Source organism: Tachysurus fulvidraco, chromosome 25 (genome assembly GCF_022655615.1).
Source record: "Tachysurus fulvidraco isolate hzauxx_2018 chromosome 25, HZAU_PFXX_2.0, whole genome shotgun sequence".
Lineage (NCBI taxonomy): Eukaryota > Metazoa > Chordata > Actinopteri > Siluriformes > Bagridae > Tachysurus > Tachysurus fulvidraco.
Genome location: NC_062542.1, coordinates 14,834,150 through 14,856,173, shown reverse-complemented (window position 1 = coordinate 14,856,173; position 22,024 = coordinate 14,834,150). Strand labels below are relative to the sequence as shown.

Genomic DNA, 22,024 nt, shown 5'->3' with positions numbered 1-22,024 from the left:
ATCATATTTTATTTTTTCCTGATGGAATATTATCAGAATTATCACTTAATTTCTAAACTGTACTTGAGCTGAGAATCTTTGCTTTAAATTTTACTGTGACTGAATTTATAAAATCTTAAAAATGATCAAAGTTAGAATTGAGTTACTTCTACACAAGTCTATATTTTATTTGTTAAATGTGCGTACTTATATATCTTGTAGTACAATATTTTAATAAGGCAGGTCTCTTTAAAATCCTGGGCCAAGAAAGCCCATCTGATCCCTGAGCTCCAATCACCACCTCCTCCTGCAGAGGAAGCCTCTCAATGCTCCAGCCGGGGTTGCCAGATTGATGGTAAGGTTTGTTTGGGTTTTTTTCTCAGGTTGAATTAGAGAAGTTGAGAAGGTAGATGCAATTTCATTTATTTCCCAAACTGGATCTGAAACTTTAAAAAAAAACTACAGTATATGGGGAAAGATTGTATGTCTTTCTTCTTTCTTTATGATAGTATGTCTTTCTTCCCCAAACTGTTGCCACAGATTTTGAAGCACACAATCATATAGAACATCTTTATACAACGTGGGGTTACAATTTCTTTTCACTTGAACCAAGAGGCTCAAACCAGTTCTTGACAATACCCTGGTTCCCAAAGCAAGCTCCATGAACATATGGATGTTGTTGTTAAGGTTGGAGTGAAATAACTTAATGACTTGCATTCGACTCTTGATTCACCCCCATTGAACATCTTTGGGATGAATTAGAACACCGACTGCACCCCAGGCCTCCTCACCCAACATCAGTGTCTGATCTCAGTAATGGTTCGTCTAGCTGAATGAACACAGATCCCCACAGTCACACACCAACATCTAGTGGAAAGCCTTCCCAGAGAAGTGGGGCTTATTTTAACAGCAAAGGTGAAGACATTTTTTAGGTTGTCGTAGATGCACTGATTTAATAGGCACGATATATGAATTAGCAATAATCATAAATTAAATATTTTCATAATAATTCCTTTACATTATTATATTTGATGATGAAGCTTCTATTATCCAAAAAAGACAGACAACTCATTTCTAAAAAAAAAATAATTCCTTTATAACTACAGACAACTGGTTCAATACTTAAAATGCACCATCATTAATGTCACATAACCAGTAGACCTCACTCAGGATTCTGGTCAAATACGGGACTATGAAACACCCCTAAATCAGATCAAACTGTATCATATCATAACACAGAAGAATCAATCAATCAATTTGTCTTAACATGTGTCTTAAAAATGTGTAGGACACATGGTAGTCTGACGGTCTCATCTCTAGTGCTTATGTCATTGCTTGGGATAATAATAATAATAATAATAATAATAATAATAATAATAATAATAATAATAATAATAATAATTTTGAATGCCAGTGTTATTTAAATATATGTATTGCAATTATTTTTGTTGTTAATAATAATAATAATAATAATAATAATAATAATAATAATACATATTATGTAATATATGTAATATATGTTATTTAAATATATTTATTGCAATTATTTTTGTTGTTGTTATTATTATTACTACTACTACTACTACTACTACTACTAATAATAATAATAATAATAATAATAATAATAATAATATCATACAGAATTATAAAGAAAAAGAATTATAGAAGCCGGTTATCTTTCAAAATGCTGGTTATTTAAATTTTTATTATTATTATTGTTGTTGTTGTTGTTGTTGATGATGATTTGAGATATATGATGTGCATGTAACAATTTGTATTTTATATAATCCACACATTGAATCGAGGGAGGAGGGCGCAGTGAAATCAGATGCTCCAATCTGGCAACCCGTGTGGAGCGAGTGAGGGCGAAAGCAGGAGAAATGTGAAAAATCCGCGTCTCGGTGTTTGATGGCGCGCGGAGGCCCCGAGAGCCGCGGAGTGACGAGCTGACGGATCAGCAGCATGGTAAACAAACCGAGCTTCTCATTCCTGCGCATGACGCGTCCTTTATTCACATCCGCTGACATGAACACAGCGATGAAGGCGGCTGCACTTTGTGCACTTTGGGTTCTGAGGCTCTCCGTTTCTCCGCCAGTGTTTTGCGCTTTAACTAAAGTTTGAGTCGCAAAAAAAAGCTTTTGAGGAACGCAGCTGGATTCCTGAGCCTCAGTTGTGCACATAAACAGTTAAAGCTCCATCGGGTCGTGACTGGAGACGTCTGGTGACGTTTGGTGCATGTGCAGATTCCGTGCAAATAACATTCTGTTTAAATGCCTGCAAGTCGAGTGTTTGCTGTCGGAGAAGTGTTTAGTTTCAGTAGTGATTCATGATCGTGTTTTAGTGAACAAGTGCACATGCGTCTGTGTCTGGACTCCATGGCCCTAAACCAGGCTTGCTGGGTTTCTCCATCTGCTTGGGGTCAGGGGAAAAGTTTTCAACTCTGCGCATTGGATGCATTTGTCAATTCAGGACTGGAACAGTTGGAGGTTTAACTTTCATTGTTTGCATTTTAATTGTAAAAAGAAAAACAGTATAAACAATATAAAAATATCTCTAGCAGGAAAACTTTCTATTTGTGTGTAATTTATCTCGCAGCTTCAGCATCCTTCTAATCTACTGTTATATCAGTTTAATCTACTGTTATATCAGTCAAATCTACTGTTATATCAGTCAAATCTACTGTTATATCAGTCTGATCTACTGTTATATCAGTCTAATCTACTGTTATATCAGTCTAATCTACTGTTATATCAGTCTAATCTACTGTTATATCAGTCTAATCTACTGTTATATCAGTCAAATCTACTGTTTTATCAGTCTGATCTACTGTTATATCAGTTTAATCTACTGTTATATCAGTCTAATCTACTGTTATATCAGTCTGATCTACTGTTATATCAGTCTAATCTACTGTTATATCAGTCTGATATACTGTTATATCAGTCTAATCTACTGTTATATCAGTCTAATCTACTGTTATATCAGTCTGATATACTGTTATATCAGTCTAATCTACTGTTATATCAGTCTGATATACTGTTATATCAGTCTAATCTACTGTTATATCAGTCTGATCTACTGTTATATCAGTCTAATCTACTGTTATATCAGTCTGATCTACTGTTATATCAGTCTAATCTACTGTTATATCAGTCTGATCTACTGTTATATCAGTTTAATCTACTGTTATATCAGTCTTATCTACTGTTATATCAGTCTAATCTACTGTTATATCAGTCTGATATACTGTTATATCAGTCTAATCATTTATTTTGTCTAATGTTCTGTGATCTTCCTGATCGCTATCAGATGTGCCAGATGTTTCACTGAATTTACTCAGTTCATTCGTGTGAACCAACAAAAACAAACAATTTTGATCAAAATATTTCATCCCATTGTTTAACAATTAACATTAAAGTCAGTCGGATTTCGAAAGAGTGCAAGGAACAGGATGATATGTTTCAGTCCTTATAGTTAATTGGCAGCAGAGAACTGTGGCCTCTGAGCTGTCAGTCTACAAGGTTGTAGTGAAGGAGGCGTGGCTTCTGTTTGTGTGGTTCTAGAGAAGGAGGCGTGGCTTCTGTTTGTGTGGTTCTAGTGAAGGAGGCGTGGCTTCTGTCTGTGTGTTTCTAGAGAAGGAGGCGTGGCTTCTGTCTGTCGTTCTAGAGAAGGAGGAGTGGCTTCTGTCTGTGTGGTTCTACAGAAGGAGGTGTGGCTTCTGTCTGTCGGTTCTAGAGAAGGCGGCGTGGCTTCTGTCTGTCGGTTCTACAGAAGGAGGTGTGGCTTCTGACTGTGTCGGTTGTAGTGAAGGAGGCGTGGCTTCTGTCTGTGTCAGTTGGTTATGGATTGTGAGTAAACTGACACTCTAAAGTGATGTGATGAAACTGAATCCTGAACGAGTATCAGCTACAGTTTATTTACAAACCATGAAGTGGCCCTGAAAGATTCCTGGGCAAGGAACCAACCCAGCCACTGAGGGGTTAACCCTCAGTGCCGGTCCCAAGCCCAGATAAAACGAGAGGGCATCCGGCATAAAACCTGTGCCAAAATTCAAATATGTGGATCGGATGATCCGCTGTAGCGGTCCTAAACAGGGAGCAGCTGGAGGACGAGAACAACAACAACTTTCATTTAGATCAGCGCAAGCCTAATGGATTGTAGAATATTTATATATGTAACCTGTATCAATTTTCACTTGTGAGACTTTGAACTGAGGCTTCGGGGTCATTTCAGGATCCTCCTCATTAGAGGTGGAGCTGTGGTGCAGTAATCCTGCCCTCAGCTCACATCTGGATGCTCGGGTTAATATCTGGGTCGGGTCGGTGCTGCAGCACAAATCTCACCTGGTTCCTCACTTCATCTACACTAAACACTATTAAATTGTAAGTGAGATTTGTCTAAAACGCCTGAAAGCTGGGTGGCATCAGGTAATTTAGCCCATACACTTAACACATACGCTAAACAACAGCTTTCAGGCTGTTTTAGAGGATGTTTTATACTTTTTTGTACTTGGAAGCTGCCAGATGTTTTTTCCCACTTTTACCACAGCAGAAACTTCCATTAAACAAGTTAGTTCCTGTTATCACTTCCTTTATAGCAGCTGTAAAGAATAGTTCACTCCTCTCTCTCTCATCTCTCTTTCTCTCTCTCTTTCTCTCTCTCTTTCTCATCTATCTCTCCCTCTCTCATCTCTATGTCTCTCCCCCTCTCTCATCTCTCTCTCCCTCTCTCTCTCTCTCTCTCTCTCTCTCTCTCTCTCTCTCTTTCTCGATACTATTAATCACACCGTTTTGTAAGCGGTTTATTTGGAGCATCGGATATACAAGATGAGTACATTAAAATACCCCAACAGTGGCTGGGTCGGTGAGAGCAGGACCACCAGGCACCAATAATAATGTAGATTATCAGACACAAGCACAGAATTTAACTTTGTGTAATCTTGTAATATTGTAATATTTTTGGTAACCATCAATTTCTGATCTATAATGTAACCAGATGGAGAGCTTGCTTTGTTTTTGGCCAATATTTGCCATCTTCGGTTCTAAGGTTCAGCTCCTCACACAGCTGCTTAGTGAAATCAGATTCTCTGCTCGAGGAGCGTGCTGGTATGCCGAGTAACCGGGCGGCGTTTGTGATCGTGTTTTATGTGTCCGCAAAGTGCCAGCTTCATAGAGTCTCCTTTTGGCAAGAAGTCCTGACTCAGCTCCTGTTCACTGAGGACACTGTAACCTCTCTCTCTCACACACACACACACACACACACACACAGGCTGGTCTGACTGGAGGTCATGATGATTATTAGGCCCCAGAGAGGACTCTTTCTCCAGAGAGGAAGATAGGACATGGACCTGCAGAGACATGATGTTATATCGTTTAAAAACGTTGTGCTCTTTTGAAGGGAAGTGAGATTTCCGTTCTAGCTGAAAAGACAGAAGACATGATTACCTGTATGTTTTAAGATAGTGTTTAGCCTTTCTAATTAATCATTTTTATCGAGTGTAATGCGTTTTAAACATGAATCCTGCATGAAATCTTCTAGCACAAACCCCAAAATTACAGGATATAAAATGAATATTTACTTTGAATATGTTTTGTTTTCTTTAATATATAAAGATACAGCAGAGAAACATCCTGAATCCTGTCCTCCTCCTCCTCCTCCACCTCCTGCTGCTTCTTCTCCTCCTCCTCCTCCTGCTTCTCCTCCTGCTCCTTCTACTCCTTCTCCTCCATCGCTTCACCTTCTTCTCCTCCTTCACCTCCTTCTTCTCCACCTCCTCCCCCCCCTTCCTCCTCCACTACTTCGTCCTCATCCTCACCCCTCCTTATCCTCTTCCTCTTCATACCTGCAGAATATTTCATCGTTCAAAGCTGGTTTTGTTCTTGCATTAATTTTTGTGTTATCAGGTTTTGCATCAAGCAGAAAATTCATGCTGTTCATCATCACTATGGATCTGAATTTTTTGCTTTTTCATCTAAAGATGAAAATCGCTCCATTTTCCATCTTCCTTAATCTGCATTATGCTTATAGGTTCAGTTCCTGTCTGAGTTTCAGCTGATCTGAAACTTGTTTGTTTGCTTGCTTATTTATTTATTTATTTATCTATCTATCTATCTATCTATCTATCTATCTATCTATCTATCTATCTATCTATCTATCTATCTATCTATCTATCTATCTATCTATCTATCAATCTATCTATATTATTGTTGTTATTTTTCTATTTATCCAGTAGCAGCTCAACAACAACAACCAACACCCATCCGTATAATCAGATTTTCCCAACAGTAATGTACAATTAAAAAAATTTACAGGATATGGTCAGAGACACCAATATAGTTTAAGAAGTCAAGTTGTTTGAATGATTTATTTTCACCCAGACTTTGAACGGAGTTCGTTTTAAATGCAAATACACAATGCATTCCACATTGATTGCTTTATACTCAATAGTGATTGTGTCTGATTCAGAGAATCAATTTCCTATTTCCGGTTAAACGTTAATTCTTAGTCGAATTCTCGAGAAGTTTCCAGAGCAGGCTTTACTTGGATGGAGAGAAACGTTAACATTAACTCGCTCCACGTTCTGCCGCTTTGCTAAATCCTTCAGAAAGGTGAGTCATCACGAGTTTCATTTCTGCTTGACCAAAATATTAATCTCCACTGCAGAGCTTTTAAGTCTCTCGAGGTGTTGCTAGCATTTGCACATTACAGAGCTCTGTGGTTAAGGTTCATGTGCAAATCCAAGCACTGCCAACAGCATACGTTCGGGTTGGACCGGATTTATCCTCGCAGGGGTGAAAATAAACTGTATTGTGATGAGGAATTGGTGTATTTTTTATTACAGATTTTTATTACTAACCTGAGGACAGAAATTTGGGATGGATTCTGATTACTCATCTTAAAATTCCAGAAGACCTCAGGATGGAGGTTTGTAGTAAATTGAGCTTGTAACACTTAGAAACTAGAGACAGTTGAATGTATTTGTAGACTTTATGAAGGATTTTGCACTAATCCTGATCATAATCCACACCGGAGGCCAGAGTGAACACACTCTGTTAGCAGAACACACAGTTTGTGTAAGCAGATCTGTTAGACATCATCAGTCCTGTTCAAAACCAGAACATAAAAGATGATGCAGATGGTCAGCAGGATCGATTTTGAGGCCAAATAGGAAATAAAACAGGAATTGTTTTGTGATTGAGTATTAAGTGTTTTGTACTTGATTCCTTAAACGATTCATTCCTTTATAAGTAATGTAATTTTTAGTGATTTTTTTTTTATTGATCAAGATAGTCTGTTTGCACTTTGGTTAACACTTTAATGCGTTACACACAATGCTGACTGTGGTACAGTGGGGATTTAGGCTGTGTCTCAAACAGCTCTAAGCACTGGTACGGTCCCTGGATCACTAAATATTCGGACATCGATGACTCGGATTCCAGCAACATGACTCGCATGTTTAAAACCACTGCCTTTTATCAACAACATGCCGGACCCGTATCTTTCGGACGTTATTTTTTCATGTGTATTTTATTTTCATTTTTGCTCATGGTAATTCAAGCAGGATCGTAGGCTAGCTAGTGAATCTTTATACAGTAAGTCGTTAAACCATGAATATATAGAACATCAAATGAGGTTCAAAATCCTTAACGTAATTAATAATTTCAGAGCAACATCAATGATCACGAGCTGCTTGGGTTTGTCGACGAAGTTGTCTGAGATTTTGGTTCGTCCACAATTTTTTGCAGCTGAGTGGGTTTAAAAAATAACGTGTCATTTCCAGTAAAATGAACACAGTGCGCATCGAAACTTCCTGGTTTTCATGCTGCATTTTGGGATTTTTTCAGGGAGCGGATATTCCAGTGCACAGGAAGGATTTAGTAAATTGAGAGAGAGAGAGAGAGGCGATCAGTGCCCTCACTACTGATCTAGGAGCTTATCAGGACTCACCCTGAGTCATTGTTTCATTTTCTACCTAGATTGTTGCAGCAGCGCTTTAGTCTTTTAGTTTGTCCAACTGTCTCACCTCCTCCTTCACTTCTTTGCTGATATCACCATCAGTGTCATCACCATTGTCTTCTCCTACATTGCTTACTAGCTGAGACCAGTCTCTACGTGACCTGTAGCTGCATTGCTGTATGGAACTCTTCCATAATTCTCCTCCACTCGAAATTTAAAACGAACGAATATGTTATTATGTGTGTGTTGTGCAGCATTATTAAGCGGTAAGAACTCTCAGTGTAGAATCTCTCAGCTTTTTTATGTTTCTGCTAGTGTCATTGTGAATGCTTAAGATTGTCAGCTGTATTCGCGTTAGAAAGATATTGAAAGATGAGAGTACAAACTCTGTGTGAACTCAGCAGCAGGACGAAAGGGTTTAAATTTTGTTATTATCATTTTTGTTGTTGTAGCCTTTATAACTTCAGCCACTTTGTAGCATCTGTAGTGTTTAAGGCGGCCTGCTGGTCTTCACACACATCCACAATGTTAACAATTTATAGGAGCTCAAAATTACAGTCTCTGCTCTGTGTTTCTGTCTCTGTCTTTCTCTGAAAACACACATGCACATGAAGGCACACACACACGCACACACACACACGCACTCACACACATGCACCCTGCCCCAAAGAGGCCATTTCAGTTTCAGGTGATACAGAAATTACACAGCAGTTATTGCAACCTTACTCTGCAAGTGTGTGTGTGTGTGTGTGTGTGTGTGTGTGTGTGAGTGTGAGTGTGAGTGTGAGTGTGAGTGTGTGTGTGTGTGTGTGTGTGTGTGTGTGTGTGTGTGTGTGTGTGAGTGTGAGTGTGAGTGTGAGTGTGAGTGTGAGTGTGTGTGTGTGTGTGAGTGTGAGTGTGAGTGTGAGTGTGAGTGTGTGTGTGTGTGTGTGTGTGTGTGTGTGTGTGTGTGTGTGTGTGTGTGTGTGTGTGTGTGATATAGAGCAAGAGAGGTGTGTGAGCAATGTCTACCAAGGTCAGGACAAAATGTTTCTGGAATGTGAAAAGGTGTATTGAACAAGACCACACAGGCGTGCGCGTGCACACACACACATACACACAGATATCTATTTTCTCCCTCCATTGCCACTCCTCTTTCTTTCTGCTCCTTCACCTTGGCCAAGAGGACATAGGAGGGATGTTAGTGCACTGAGGCACACACACACACACACACACACACACACACACACCTGCTTACCTTGGGTACCACTGTTACAAGCCACACCAAATTAGACGAGTCTGCACTTCACTATCCTTATGAATTACTATTTGACTTACAGGATCATTAACCTACACATTTGTGACAAATTACAGGTAAATACAGTGTAGTGGTTATGCTGTAGGGGTCATATATTTATTTTGTTGGTATGAATATTGGCTGCAGGTGTCCCCTTAGAGTGAAGCATCAATGCAAAACAATACATAGATCTTCTGATCAACTTTCTGCACCTTCTGTACTGCTCGCTGGAGGCGAGATGGTTCACCAGAATAATCTGGAATGAAGCACATGCATTGGTTTATTGGCACGAGAACATTGTTTGCTTAATCAGTTCTCAATTTACAGACAGCGGCGGTGTGAATAACTGCCAGGCCGCTCTGTCAGCTCGTGTGACTAGAAGCGGAGATGGCCGTAGAGAGCAGAGGGTAAGAGGATGGAGATTATTCACATCGTTCCTGGAGTAAATCTGAGGAGAAGCTCAGGATCCTGTAGGTTATTATTACTGCAGGCTGATCGCTCAAGCTTAATGTCTCCTGTTACTCTTTGGCCAGACAGACAGTAAGACAGTAAGTCACAGGATTTAGCACGTTGTTAAAGTTACTCCAACTCTCTCACCTAGCAGTGTTTAGAGACATTGATTGTTTTTATAAATAATTTTTATGGGTTTTTTCTTTTCTTTAAGATGCTGGATTATGTTTCTTAGGACGTCTTCCTGATCCTTGTCCTCTAAAAGCAGGTGGTTAAGCTTTTTTTTTTTTTTTTTAAATAATGATATTTTCAGAAATCTATATCATGTATATTTTACAGCTATATTTTATGGTTTTATTGTTTCAGTGTTGTCTCTGGGGTTTAAGCTCACTTTGGATCTATGTAACATTTGCCATCTTTCATTTCTTTCCATTTTTTTTATCTTTTTGTGGGGGACTTATTTATTTATTCTATTATTCATTTATTTGTTTATTTATCTATCACAAACCTGCCCTTTAATTCAGAATTGGAACTAAAAAAAATATATGATTTTAATACCAAAAAAACAAAAAAAACAAAATGTTTTTAATAATTTTGTAAATATTACACCTCATAAATGACACACATTCAGAACATAAATGTAGATTGTGAGATCTTCTTCTTCTTCTTTGATTGTAGACATATCAAAGGAATAAATTTTGTTCTAAAGTATGACGAAGCTTAACTTTAGTTGATCAGTTCCATCTGAGCTGTTTTAGAGGATGCTAACATGCTAACAGGTCTTTGTGCGAAAGGATGAATTTAGCTACATGTTAACATGGCTTTGTGTGAAAGGATGACTTTAGCTTCATGCTAACAGGGCTGAGTGTGAGAGGATGAATTTAGCTACATGCTAACAGGGCTGAGTGTGAGAGGATGCTACATCCAATAAATCTCTTCAAGCTTTTTGTTAATGTGTCATATTTTATTTTTTAACTGTTTTTAACTAAAGTCTTGTTAGAAGAAGTAAAAAAAAACATGCTAACGGGGCTGAGTGTGAAGGGGATGAATTTAGCTACATGCTAACAGGGCTGAGTGTGAGAGGATGAATTTAGCTACATGCTAACAGGGCTGAGTCTGAGAGGATGAATTTAGCTACATGCTAACAGGGCTGAGTGTGAAGAGGATGAATTTAGCTACATGCTAACAGGATTACCTGAATGCTAGCAGGTCTGTGTGTGATTGTATCAATTTAGCTACATGAAATTTTCCTAACTACTAAAATTATTGACAGAAATAACTTCTAAACAATTGTGTGAGCTACTCTACATGGTTTGTTTATTTAGTCTTGTTTAGACATAAATGTCTTTAAACTCCTCTACACTGCAATAGCAGAATTAAAAACAGTGACTCTAGCCAGAAATGCTCCTTTTTAACCTTTCAGACTCTCTATAGGCACAGCCACAGGAGCAAATTCCTTTAACTGCAGAACCGTGGCCTTTACAGCTGCATGAATGTGAACAGCTTTCGGGTGTGCCATGGGAGCAGACGCTTTCACTCAAGCAAAAGTCATTCAACAAGCAACGAGTGGAGATCTCATTCCCTCTTTCTGTTGCACTGGTTGGCATTCGTCTGCTTGGCATGGAGTTACACACCACTGGCCAAGTGCATTCCAGTCTGGAGGAGACTCGCAATACAATACGCTTAAGCCTTGAGCCTGATATTGTAACATTTCGTTCTGGCAATAAAAAGCGCTCTCGGATCAGAAGTGCTACATCCAATAAATCTCTTCAAGCTTTTTGTTAATGCGTCATATTTTATTTTTAACTTTCCCAGCCTCGTTAGAAGAAGTAAAAAAAGTAGCCCTTGTTAACAGATGATTCGAGTTTGGAGAGGATTTGATGTATTTTCCAGTCTGACATGTCTGACGCTGCTGTGTTCTGGTTTCCAATCACTGTTATAAATAACACAGGCAGAAATAATGAGACTTGATTGGGCTTGTGGTTGGGGTGACATTTTATTTATGTATGCAAATGTGAAGTCATGTTGACAGCTGAATACAAATGGTGAGACAGCAGAGACAGGACATTGCTTCATGCTTATAAATCTCTCGTCCAGTTTACAGATAAAACACCCCCCCCCCCCCCCAAAAAAAAGAAAAGAAATTAAGAAAGAAAATTTGACGGTTTCAAAATGGCCACGTTCAGTGGTTTGTGTAAGTATTCATCTTGAACTGTTAGACAGTCTTATAACAAGTTGGAGCTATCAAAACAAGTCTGAGATAAAATGTTAATCTTTAAATGAAGAAATATTGTAGCATCCCCCAGAGCTTCATTATAAATGAAAAGACATGACACTATTGTGACGATCTCATCTGCAGAGGGTCGTCCACCGACATCCAGATCTCAGTACTAAGGACATTAAACAGAGAAGTTGCTAAGACACCAAAGGTGACTTAAGACGATGCTCTCACCACTATGCTTCACTGTTCAGATGTTGTTAGGTTTCTACCAAATGTATTAACAAGTCTTCAATTGTTCAGGTCTCATTGGCACTTTTTTAGTCTCAGTGCAAACTCCAAAAAGATCTTCATTATAGACAGTTCCATAAAACCCACAACCATTGTAACTCCCATGTTCTTCTAGTTGGGCTGATGTAGTTTAGCATTATAGATTGTTAACATGGCACAAAAAAATGGTTCACTTTCAGACAGACACAGAATCAGACAGATTTGGGAAGCGCCTGATGAGTATGAACTTGGTAAGTGATTCCACTTTGACCAAATCTGAAACATTTTATTTCTTGAAGCTGGCAGGTCCAGATAGCCAACCAAGCTATTGCTAGTAATGAAGATAATCACCCTTGAGACAGTATTCCAAAATTAACGTCGTTAAATAAATAGCTTGAAATCGCCGACTTTGTTAAATCGCTGACTTTTGCTAAACGTATAAATGATTAGTGATCAAGTTAATATGTATCCAAGCGTTCTTCTCTACGCTAGTTTGGTCCTGCTTGACATTTTAACAGGCCTACATCGTCTCTTAATCTCTGAAAATTAAAAGCCCCCAGTGGCAACTGACATCAGAACAAGCACTTTTGCATTAAATCTTGTGGCAGTTAGTGGCAGTAAAAGTCTGCTTAATGAATCTGGATAATTGTTTGGAGAGGCTGGTATTTACTCTCACGACTCTGCCTAATTGGTTATTGGCCTGTGTTTGTCTTCTGCATTGTGATGACTCCAGCGAGACAGGACGGAGAGGTGGAGGATGGAGCTGATGGGATGAGTGTGGATCTGAATATCAATGTGGCTCTCAAACGCTCCTCATTCTCGTTATCCTGTGCTCCCACTTCGTTTGTTGTGGAAGAGATGGAGCATGTTTTAGAAGATGGTGTAGAATAAGCTCGGAGGAGACGGCATATGGCTGTAGGGATGTCTGATATCTGCGTTTGGACTTTTATTAGTGAACATGGTCAGGTTCATAAATGATGTGAAATATTTGTAAAAAAAAAATGTAGAATTATTTACATTTCATTGCTATTGATGTTGGAATGTGTGTGATTGAGGATAAAGCATTTTAAATTTTTTGGTACTTTTAATGTGTATGTTATTGGAATGGTTTCAGATCATCTGTTTTATAAAAATTTGTAGAGGTAATCTAAAATTCTGCTTTTCCTCTCTGCGAACCAGCTCTAGTTTATATCGGAGAAGGCCGGCGACTTCACCACAGTCGTGTTCTGCCTGCTGGAGGATGTGGTGCTACACTTCACCTGTTTGATGGACACGCCTTATAAACAGTGGCACCTTTTACAGCCCCACGTGTTTAATGTGGACTTTGCTGGACATCAGCGAGGAGGGCAATCAAGAAAAACACAAACACACCACTTTACAGCAAAACTAAGGTTGAGGAGCACAAAATGGATGCCTTTTCCATTAAGGTGGTAGACAATACAGCGGGTAGGCTAGAACATCATGCTAGCTCTCAGGCCCAGGTCAAACACTTCTACAAAAAAGATGATGTTGGAGGAAGTGGGAAATGCAAAGCAGATGGAGGCATCGGCCCTGAAGAGGCAACACCTCAAGAAAGCCCCGCCTCTTTTAACAGAGACCAAATCATTGTTGAAGTGAACCTTAACAACCAGACTCTAAATGTTTCCAAGGGGCCAGAGGGCAAGAGCAGAGAGCGAGGTCAGACTCGTCATCGCACCAACGATGAAGATAAAGACTATGAGCAGAGGCAGGAAGAGATGGAAATTAGCACAGAGGAGGAGGAAAAGGATGATGATGAAGAAGAAGAGGAGGAAGAAGAAGATGATGAGGATGATGATGGTGATGAAGAGGAGAACGAACTTAGCATTCCAGAGGTTCCACTGACAATCATGGAGAGACCGCGGCGTGGGACGAGAGCGAGCACTGTGGCGTTGTGCCAGGGTTTGGGTAGTGGCATGCGGGCACAGAGGAAGATGGAACAGGAGAGTTTGGGCCAGAAGGTAAAGCTGGAGGAAAAGCAGCACTTTGCTTGCAAGAAATGTCCGCGTGTATTTAACAATCGCTGGTACCTGGAGAAACACACCAACGTCACACACAATCGCATGCAGATCTGCAATAAGTGCGGCAAACGCTTCCTTCTGGAGAGTGAGCTGCTGCTGCACCATCAGACCAGCTGTGAGAAGAGCATACAGGTATACACACTTTCGAACACACACACACACACACGTTCCTACAGTATGTCATTTATAGGAAAAATTCTCTCTTACCATTGCATCTGCAATATATGCTATTATCGCAAACCTAGAATTTCTTTGTACTGAGAAAGGAGCATCACAAGGCACTGTAAAGTGACATTGACCTTCTTTCACAGGAGAGAGAGAGAGCGAGAGAGAGAGAGAGCGCGCGCGAGAGAGAGAGAGAGAGAGAGAGAGAGAGAGAGAGAGAGAGAGAGAGAGAGATATCATAATTCCCATAGAGAGCTCTCTGGACTCCCAGCCACAGATTGCTGTGGTACTGTCAGGATTCTTCTGACCAGAAATCAGTTCTAATGAATGTCTCAGACACCTCACGATACCCCAGGAACGTGTATTGTGTTGACGTTATCGATCACAGTATCAATACTATGTGATCAGAGTAACCAACACAACTTTATTACAATTCTGCTGTTGCTCTGCAGCCCATAAATAAAGAGCAAATACCTTTTTATTTATCATGGAGGTGCGTTTGTGTGTTATATATATTTAGTATTGTCTAGAAATACAAGTCATTTGATCTGCTATATTTTCATGCTGTATTGTTTACTGTATTTTAATGACAATGGAATAAACTCTAACTGTCCGAATCAGATATTAATCAGATTATTTGTGTGCATGTAAACAAGGTCAGTCTTTTAAAACAGACCTGTAAATACATCATCTTCTCACAGTCTCTTAGGGAGAAGGTTTTCGCCTGTATATCTGCTGTGCTTTATTTACTGCGCTTGTCTCTGTCCACCGTTACGTCATGTTTTCTCTCTGCTGTGTGAGATGTGATGGGATGTGATGTGAGGTGAGGTGAGATGAGACGTGGGTGATCTGTATGCATGTGAGCGCTGGGATGGAGAGAACAGCTGGATGGTGGCATTATTGCCAAAGTGCCGAGTCATTTCCTGTTTGAACTCCACTGTGGAAATGCTTAGACAGCACATAGTTGGCCATATATTATTTCTTTCCTGCTTCTTTGGGGCCATTTAGAAAATTGCGTTGATATTTTAGATTCTGAATATGATTTAATCTAAAGTGCATTTCTTATTGATCGATTACTGATTTATTTTTAAGATGCCCTTGAAGAATGAATCAATAATGAATCTTATTTTTTTTGCAGTGTGTGACCTGTGGGAAGGCCTTTAAGAAGTTATGGTCACTCCACGAGCACAACAAGGTCGTCCATGGCTACGCTGAGAAGAAATTCTCCTGCGAGGTGTGTGACAAGAAGTTCTACACAATGGCGCATGTCAGGAAGCACATGGTGGGTGAGTATCCTGGCCTGCAGAGGGTTATTTAAAGGTGCGGTATGCAATTTTTACATGCTGTGCTAATTGTGTGGCAAACTGCAATTAAATGTAAAACATTAAGGAAATCACGTTTGCTTCTGTTGAAATGATCAGCTGCCTTTTAATCGATAAGGGTCTAAACTTTAGGGGCGGAGCTAAATTCTGGGTTATAAAAATCATATATCAGTACAGGTAATATTTTTAAATTATTACAAGTCAGGAAACAATTGTAAACAATACAAACAGCATCTCTGCTCAGAACAACCCCCCCGGGAACAGCTAGATGGCAGCAAAAACACACACACACACACACACACACACACACACACACACACACACACACACATACACACACAAGGACGTATGATCTAAAGCTGTGTAATTAGGTACTGCTTTGCCTGGGTCATGAACAGTAAGTTCCTTTCATCTCCTGAAGCCTGATCTGTATTCGATTTAAGCGTCCTGTTGGGGAAAAATAGCCACGCTGACCTTGTTTCTGCCCCATACAGCACACGCAGCAGAAAACACAGGCTGTGTTGTTTAATCTCTCCTAACAAACAGAAAGAAATCTTTCATCCCAGAAGTGATTCTCGTCTCCATAACGATCACCTGAGAGAAAAGCAGAAATATAATGTGGTAGTAATAAGGATCAAATTTCTTTTATGGGACGTATCATTATGTTTATATATGTAACGTTGTGTAAGTTTTATATGTAACGTTGTGTAGAACTGTGCACTTTAACTGTGCGCATTTACTGTGCGATTTAACTGTGTGATTTAACTGTGTGCTTTAACTGTGCACTTTAACTGTGTGCTTTAACTGTGCGCTTTGACTGTGTGCTTTGACTGTGCTTTGACTGTGCTTTAACTGTGCGATTTAACTGTGCGCTTTAACTGTGAGATTTAACTGTGTGCTTTTACTGTGCGATTTAACTGTGTAATTTAACTGTGCGCTTTAACTGTGTAGTTTAACTGTGCGCTTTAACTGTGCGATTTAACTGTGTGATTTAACTGTGCGCTTTTACTGTGCGATTTAACTGTGTGATTTAACTGCGCTTTAACTGTGCGCTTTAACTGTGCGATTTAACTGCGCGCTTTAACTGTGCGCTTTAACTGTGCGATTTAACTGCGCTTTAACTGTGCGCTTTAACTGTGCGATTTAACTGTGAGATTTAAAGGCCCTAAAATCATTTATCAGAATTTTGTCGCACGGCTCATGCGCTGTAAACATGATATGCAGTAGACATGTATAAGAATGCAGAGGTGTGTGTCCTTGCCTGCAGCCCACACAAAGGACATGCCGTTCACGTGTGAGACATGCGGGAAGTCGTTTAAACGCAGTATGTCTCTGAAGGTGCACTCTCTGCAGCACTCGGGGGAAAAACCCTTCAGGTGTGAGGTGAGTTTACTGTGTATTACATCATTTAAGATCAGTTCTGATGCATGACTTTGTATAGAGATGATTTAAACACATAGGAATTAGGAGTCACAGTGATTGTCTAATGTAGGTTACGTTATCAATACCTTATCAGTACTAATGTAGTTATATAAATGTATTCTCTCGGCACATTCTTTCTATCATTTTACCATACATGGTACAGAAAATCCATCTAGTGATGCTAATGTTATTACATATAACCCCTAATTAATTAAAAGCCTATTAGGTTAACCCCTAGCTGCAGTTTGTCTTGTTGATAACAAACAGAACAAACAACTACACAAGATCTGCACGTCATTTCCAAAACGTTTGTATACTTACAGTAGAGATTTGTCTGTCCCAGGTCTCCATCGCCACGTGTCCTGCGTCACCTGGGACACGCTCCAGACTCCTCAACTACCATTTGTAGTGTATAGAAAAATATATTGCTGTGTTATAAGAGGAATAAAGCTTAAGCTTGTCATTGATTATTTTCCTTTAACATCAGTCCTTACCTAAGTTTTTTTTTTGAAGAATGAAGGAAATATTGTGTTTGGCCTTTAAGGAAATCATTATATCCATGACCTTTAGGATTATTGGAGGTCATCATTTGTTGTTGGCTGCTTGCAAGTGATCCAATTCCAGGAAAAGACAAATTAATAAATGATTATTAGGTTATTAGGTTTCAGCACCATACCATCCAACATACATGATGGACCTAGTGTGAATAGTTCAGTCTATAACCAAATGAAACCAAATAGAACGAACATTTAATCTGTCTTTCCTGCTGCAGAACTGCAGTGAACGGTTCCAGTATAAGTACCAACTTCGCTCTCACATGAGCATCCACATCGGCCACAAGCAGTTCATGTGCCAGTGGTGCGGCAAAGACTTCAACATGAAGCAATACTTTGACGAGCACATGAAGACCCACACTGGTAACTAGTTCATTCTCAATCACTCTTTAGTCTGTGAATTTTATCTAATAGAGGAGTTTATTAAGGGTGCTTTCACACCTATAGTTCGGTTCATTTGGTCCGGACCAAAAGCAAAAAAATTATACATTGTAGCTGTTTATCAGTTTTGGTTCCTTTTCCCACCACACTTATCGTTCTGTTCCGCACCAGTTGAAACTAAACAAAATGCTGTCATGTGATAACATCCACATCACTCATTGGCCACATGTATTTCCTAAACTGCTTCTCAATTGGTCAGAATAAACGTGCAGGAAATTTCAACGAAACTCCGGAAGTAAACAAAAAGAGGAAAATACAGCATACAGTACACCATGGATAGACGACCGCGCACTGCACTTATGTTCGTAGTTGTAATCTACTACACTGCTTGTATACAGCGTTCTATGCAAAGTCTTCATTTTCAGAACGAAGCCTGGATGCGGCTTGAAAATATCATTTTAATGCACCGCAAACGGCGAAGACGCATCGCAAGACACTTCAGGAGGCGGCAAGCATTACTTTTGCGAAACTGTGACATGCTCATCTTTCCCAAAATATTGCCAACGACCCACTACGGCAGCTGGTTTAGTCCAAAATGCGCAATACTTTTTGCAGTTAGGTCTGTTCGATCTCGGACCGTGTTCTCACCACAAACGAACCGTACCAGAGTTCGTTTGAAAGCGTACCGAGACCTCTTCAAGGAGGTCTCGGTACGCCTGTTTGGTCCACTTTTGGTGCGCACCAGAGTTCGATTGCTGCATTCTCACCTGCCCAAACGAACCGCACCAAACGAGCAATCGAACTCTGGTACGATTCAACCGAACTAAACAAGGCAGGTGTGAAAGCACCCTAAAATAACTAATAAATGAAACCCAGTTTTCCTTTAAGAAGCTGTGACTACATTGACAATGAATGAGAGATGCATTAATACTGTAACTACTCTGTTTTTCCAGGTGAGAAGCCGTACATCTGCGAGATCTGCGGGAAGAGCTTCACCAGCCGGCCCAACATGAAGCGGCACCGGCGCACACACACAGGCGAGAAGCCGTACCCGTGTGACGTGTGTGGCCAGCGCTTCCGCTTCTCCAACATGCTCAAGGCGCACAAGGAGAAGTGCTTCAGGCTTAGCAGCTCTTTAGGAGATGACAGCAGCGTGACCTCGGGGGCTGAAGGGTCACACCCTTCCTCTCTTCCTCTCCTCCACTCCATTAGTGGCCTTCCTTCTCCTCCTTCTCCTCCTCCTCCTCCTGCTTTATTTTCCAATTCAAGTAACGACTAACAAGCGTTTTTCTGTGGAAACCTGGAACTCTTTTTATTTTTCCCTTCTAGTTTTTTTAGTGTGGTGAACCAAAAGCAGTAGTCGATTCCACTCCGTGGGGGGATGTCATGCAGGGGAGTTTGAATGTTGTAGCAGGCTTTTGGAACAGTGTGTGACACTCGTTTTCAAGAGATGTTTTATACACAATCAAGATTGGCTCCTTATAGTACTTGTTCTCAAATGATGCATTATCGTGGGTAAGTTCTCATGCACAGCTGTCTGCGCAAACGTCTTTACAGACTCTACGCCCTGTCTGTTCTGCTCGTGTGTGTGTGTGTGTGTGTGTGTAGATGCTAGCGCCTGTCCTTGGCTCTCAGTGGAGTCGCGTTGTCTGTTGTGTATCCAGCCAGCAGAGGGAGGCGTGTGACTGAGCAGCAATGCAAAAGAGATTATTTTTTTCTCTTTGACGAGAAGGTGCCGATGCCGATAACCAAATCCCTGCGTCCCTGCAGTAACCAAACCCTGTGTGCTTATTAATGAGGTATAACGTGTTTATAATCACTCTTGCACCTTATTTCTAACTTTAACCATATCAGCACTGATGTTGTATTGGTTAATGTTGTCTGATTTGATGCCATGTCTCTGGCACATGAGGGTGGGGTTGTGGACTGAGAAAGTGGGCGGAGTTAACCTGCGGATGTTACATATTTAAACAATTTTCATTTTGTTTTTTTCTTTTTTTTTCTTTTAATGTAACATTGCACTTTATTAAAATCAGTCTGCATATCGGCCATAAACACGACTGAGATATCAGGATCGGAAGCCTCCGATTCTGTAGATGTCTAGCATTATAGCAATATACATGTATTCAACTAAAGACGTTTGCAATTTTGTACATTTGTCTGTACCTCGAATAATTACGGTACATTCATGTTTTGAAAATGTAGCTTATTATGAATTCACTCGTTCTAACGTTACACTTCATTTTCAAAATCTTGTTTTGAGATCGTTTGATTTTTTTTTCCTTGCAAAGTTGCCCAGGTTATACTCCTAGAAGAAGCTGTTACTTCAATCTAAATGACTCATCTTTATTGAGAATAAGTCACTGAGATATATGTTCATTACAATATAATAAAACTAATTAAAAAGCTTAATAGAAATAGATGTAGAACATCACTTTAGAGAGTAAAGGCTTTGTGGCTCTGTTTAGCTTCATGGATATTTCAGAACTTCTCTAAAATGGTATTTGTGTCACTAGAATTTGGATTTGAATTTAATGAATTGAGTTTTATATTTTAAAATTCAAACCCACCGTATTTATATTTAGATAAACTTTATTTTTAAAACGACAAAAAGCAGCGTTTTCAGATTCTGTGAATTGAATTTTCGATTCATTTTCCGGCTGCTAATTGGTTCAAATGAAACTAATTGCAATTCTAGAAAATTAAAATGTAAACCACTGTGTGTATATTTTCATTTTGGAGTTCAATTGAATTTCGATATAAGATGTACTTTTCGAGTCTTGCATTCCTTTTCACATGAGGGATAAAAAAAAAAATCTGATTAAATAAAAAAATGAAAACAAAATCGAATAGAAATACTAGTGACAGAAATATCATTGGGAAGCCGAACAGAAAAAGGTTACGCATAGATGTACACATTTAGTAGTTTAAGTCACAGATCATCTGCATCCTACTATGAATATAGTTAGAAAGTAAATGAAAATAAATAGAAATATGTAAAAATTTCAAACTTACACACATTAATTAGCCCTTTTGAAGACTATAGGGAGAAATTGCGTAAGATCAAATTTAAGAAATGAGATTTTACAGCTTCTAGAGATTATAAGAGTCTCATTAACCAAGTATTAGACAGGTTTCTGCATCTAAAATAGTGAACTCAGTATAATATAGCTTTAATAAGCAGCTATTACAAACACTATATAACCCCTATTAACATGCACACACTGCGTAAGCTGTAAATAAGTTGTGTACTTAATGTCATTTACTGTATAAGCAGTTTTTTCAATTTGGTTTTGTTTACATCGTGCTGGAAGTCAGTCGAATGTGAAGACGTGCGATGAAGTAGCCGATACTTAGGAAAGACCTTGACCTTGAAAGTTAGAAGTTGGGAGTAGATACTCTTGTATTTGTATGTGCAGATCTGAAATGATCTTTCAAGGGAGGAAGGGAGGGGGGAAGGGGGGACAGAAGGAAGAAAGAGAGAGAGGAAGGAAGGAAGGAAGGGAAAGTGAGAGAGAGAGAGAGAGAGAGAGAGAGAGAGAGAGGAAGGAAGGAAGGAAGGAAGGATGAGAGAGAGGAAGGAAGGGAAAGATAGCGAAAGAGAGTGAGAGAGAGAGAGAGAGAGAGAGAGAGAGAGAGAGGAAGGAAGGAAGGAAGGAAGGAAGGAAGGAAGGAAGGAATCTTTTAAGCACCTTATATTTTATAGTTGCTCATAATGTAAATTGTCAGATAGGTAAATAGCTTTATATCCTTTTATTATGTTCTTTATTATGTTCTTAAATCAAATGGATTTTTCTACACAAAGCTGTAGAAACCTTAATCACCCAAATTTGATTTACTATTAACAAATACTTTAGTGTTAACACTGAACAACTGAGTAACATCTGGTTTTAAATCGCTAAGCCCTAAAACAACTATCTTTTTTTTTCTTCTAGTCATCTTCATGTTTACTTTTATACATTTAGGAGATTATTTTATCCAGAATAAGACAG

General features: G+C 39.4%; 1 protein-coding gene across 3 annotated transcripts; it reads left to right on the top strand.

Moving 5' to 3' along the window:
• The first annotated feature begins 1,764 nt into the window (after positions 1-1,764).
• Positions 1,765-21,569, top strand: zbtb47b (zinc finger and BTB domain containing 47b). 3 transcript variants are annotated; one of them, XM_027174922.2, is made up of 7 exons: positions 1,765-1,944; positions 9,876-9,929; positions 13,329-14,320; positions 15,492-15,639; positions 16,943-17,058; positions 17,870-18,014; positions 18,986-21,569. In XM_027174922.2, exons 3-7 carry the CDS (start codon positions 13,556-13,558, stop codon positions 19,309-19,311), a joined length of 1,500 nt encoding a protein of 499 aa, XP_027030723.2. In that variant the 5' UTR covers positions 1,765-1,944; positions 9,876-9,929; positions 13,329-13,555; the 3' UTR covers positions 19,312-21,569. The 3 variants fall into 3 exon arrangements, with proteins under 3 accessions (XP_027030723.2, XP_027030708.2, XP_047664781.1); XM_047808825.1 differs by lacking the exon at positions 1,765-1,944 and adding an exon at positions 9,155-9,759; XM_027174907.2 differs by lacking the exon at positions 9,876-9,929 and having other exon boundaries at positions 1,769-1,944; positions 18,986-21,566.
• The last annotated feature ends 455 nt before the right edge of the window (positions 21,570-22,024 follow it).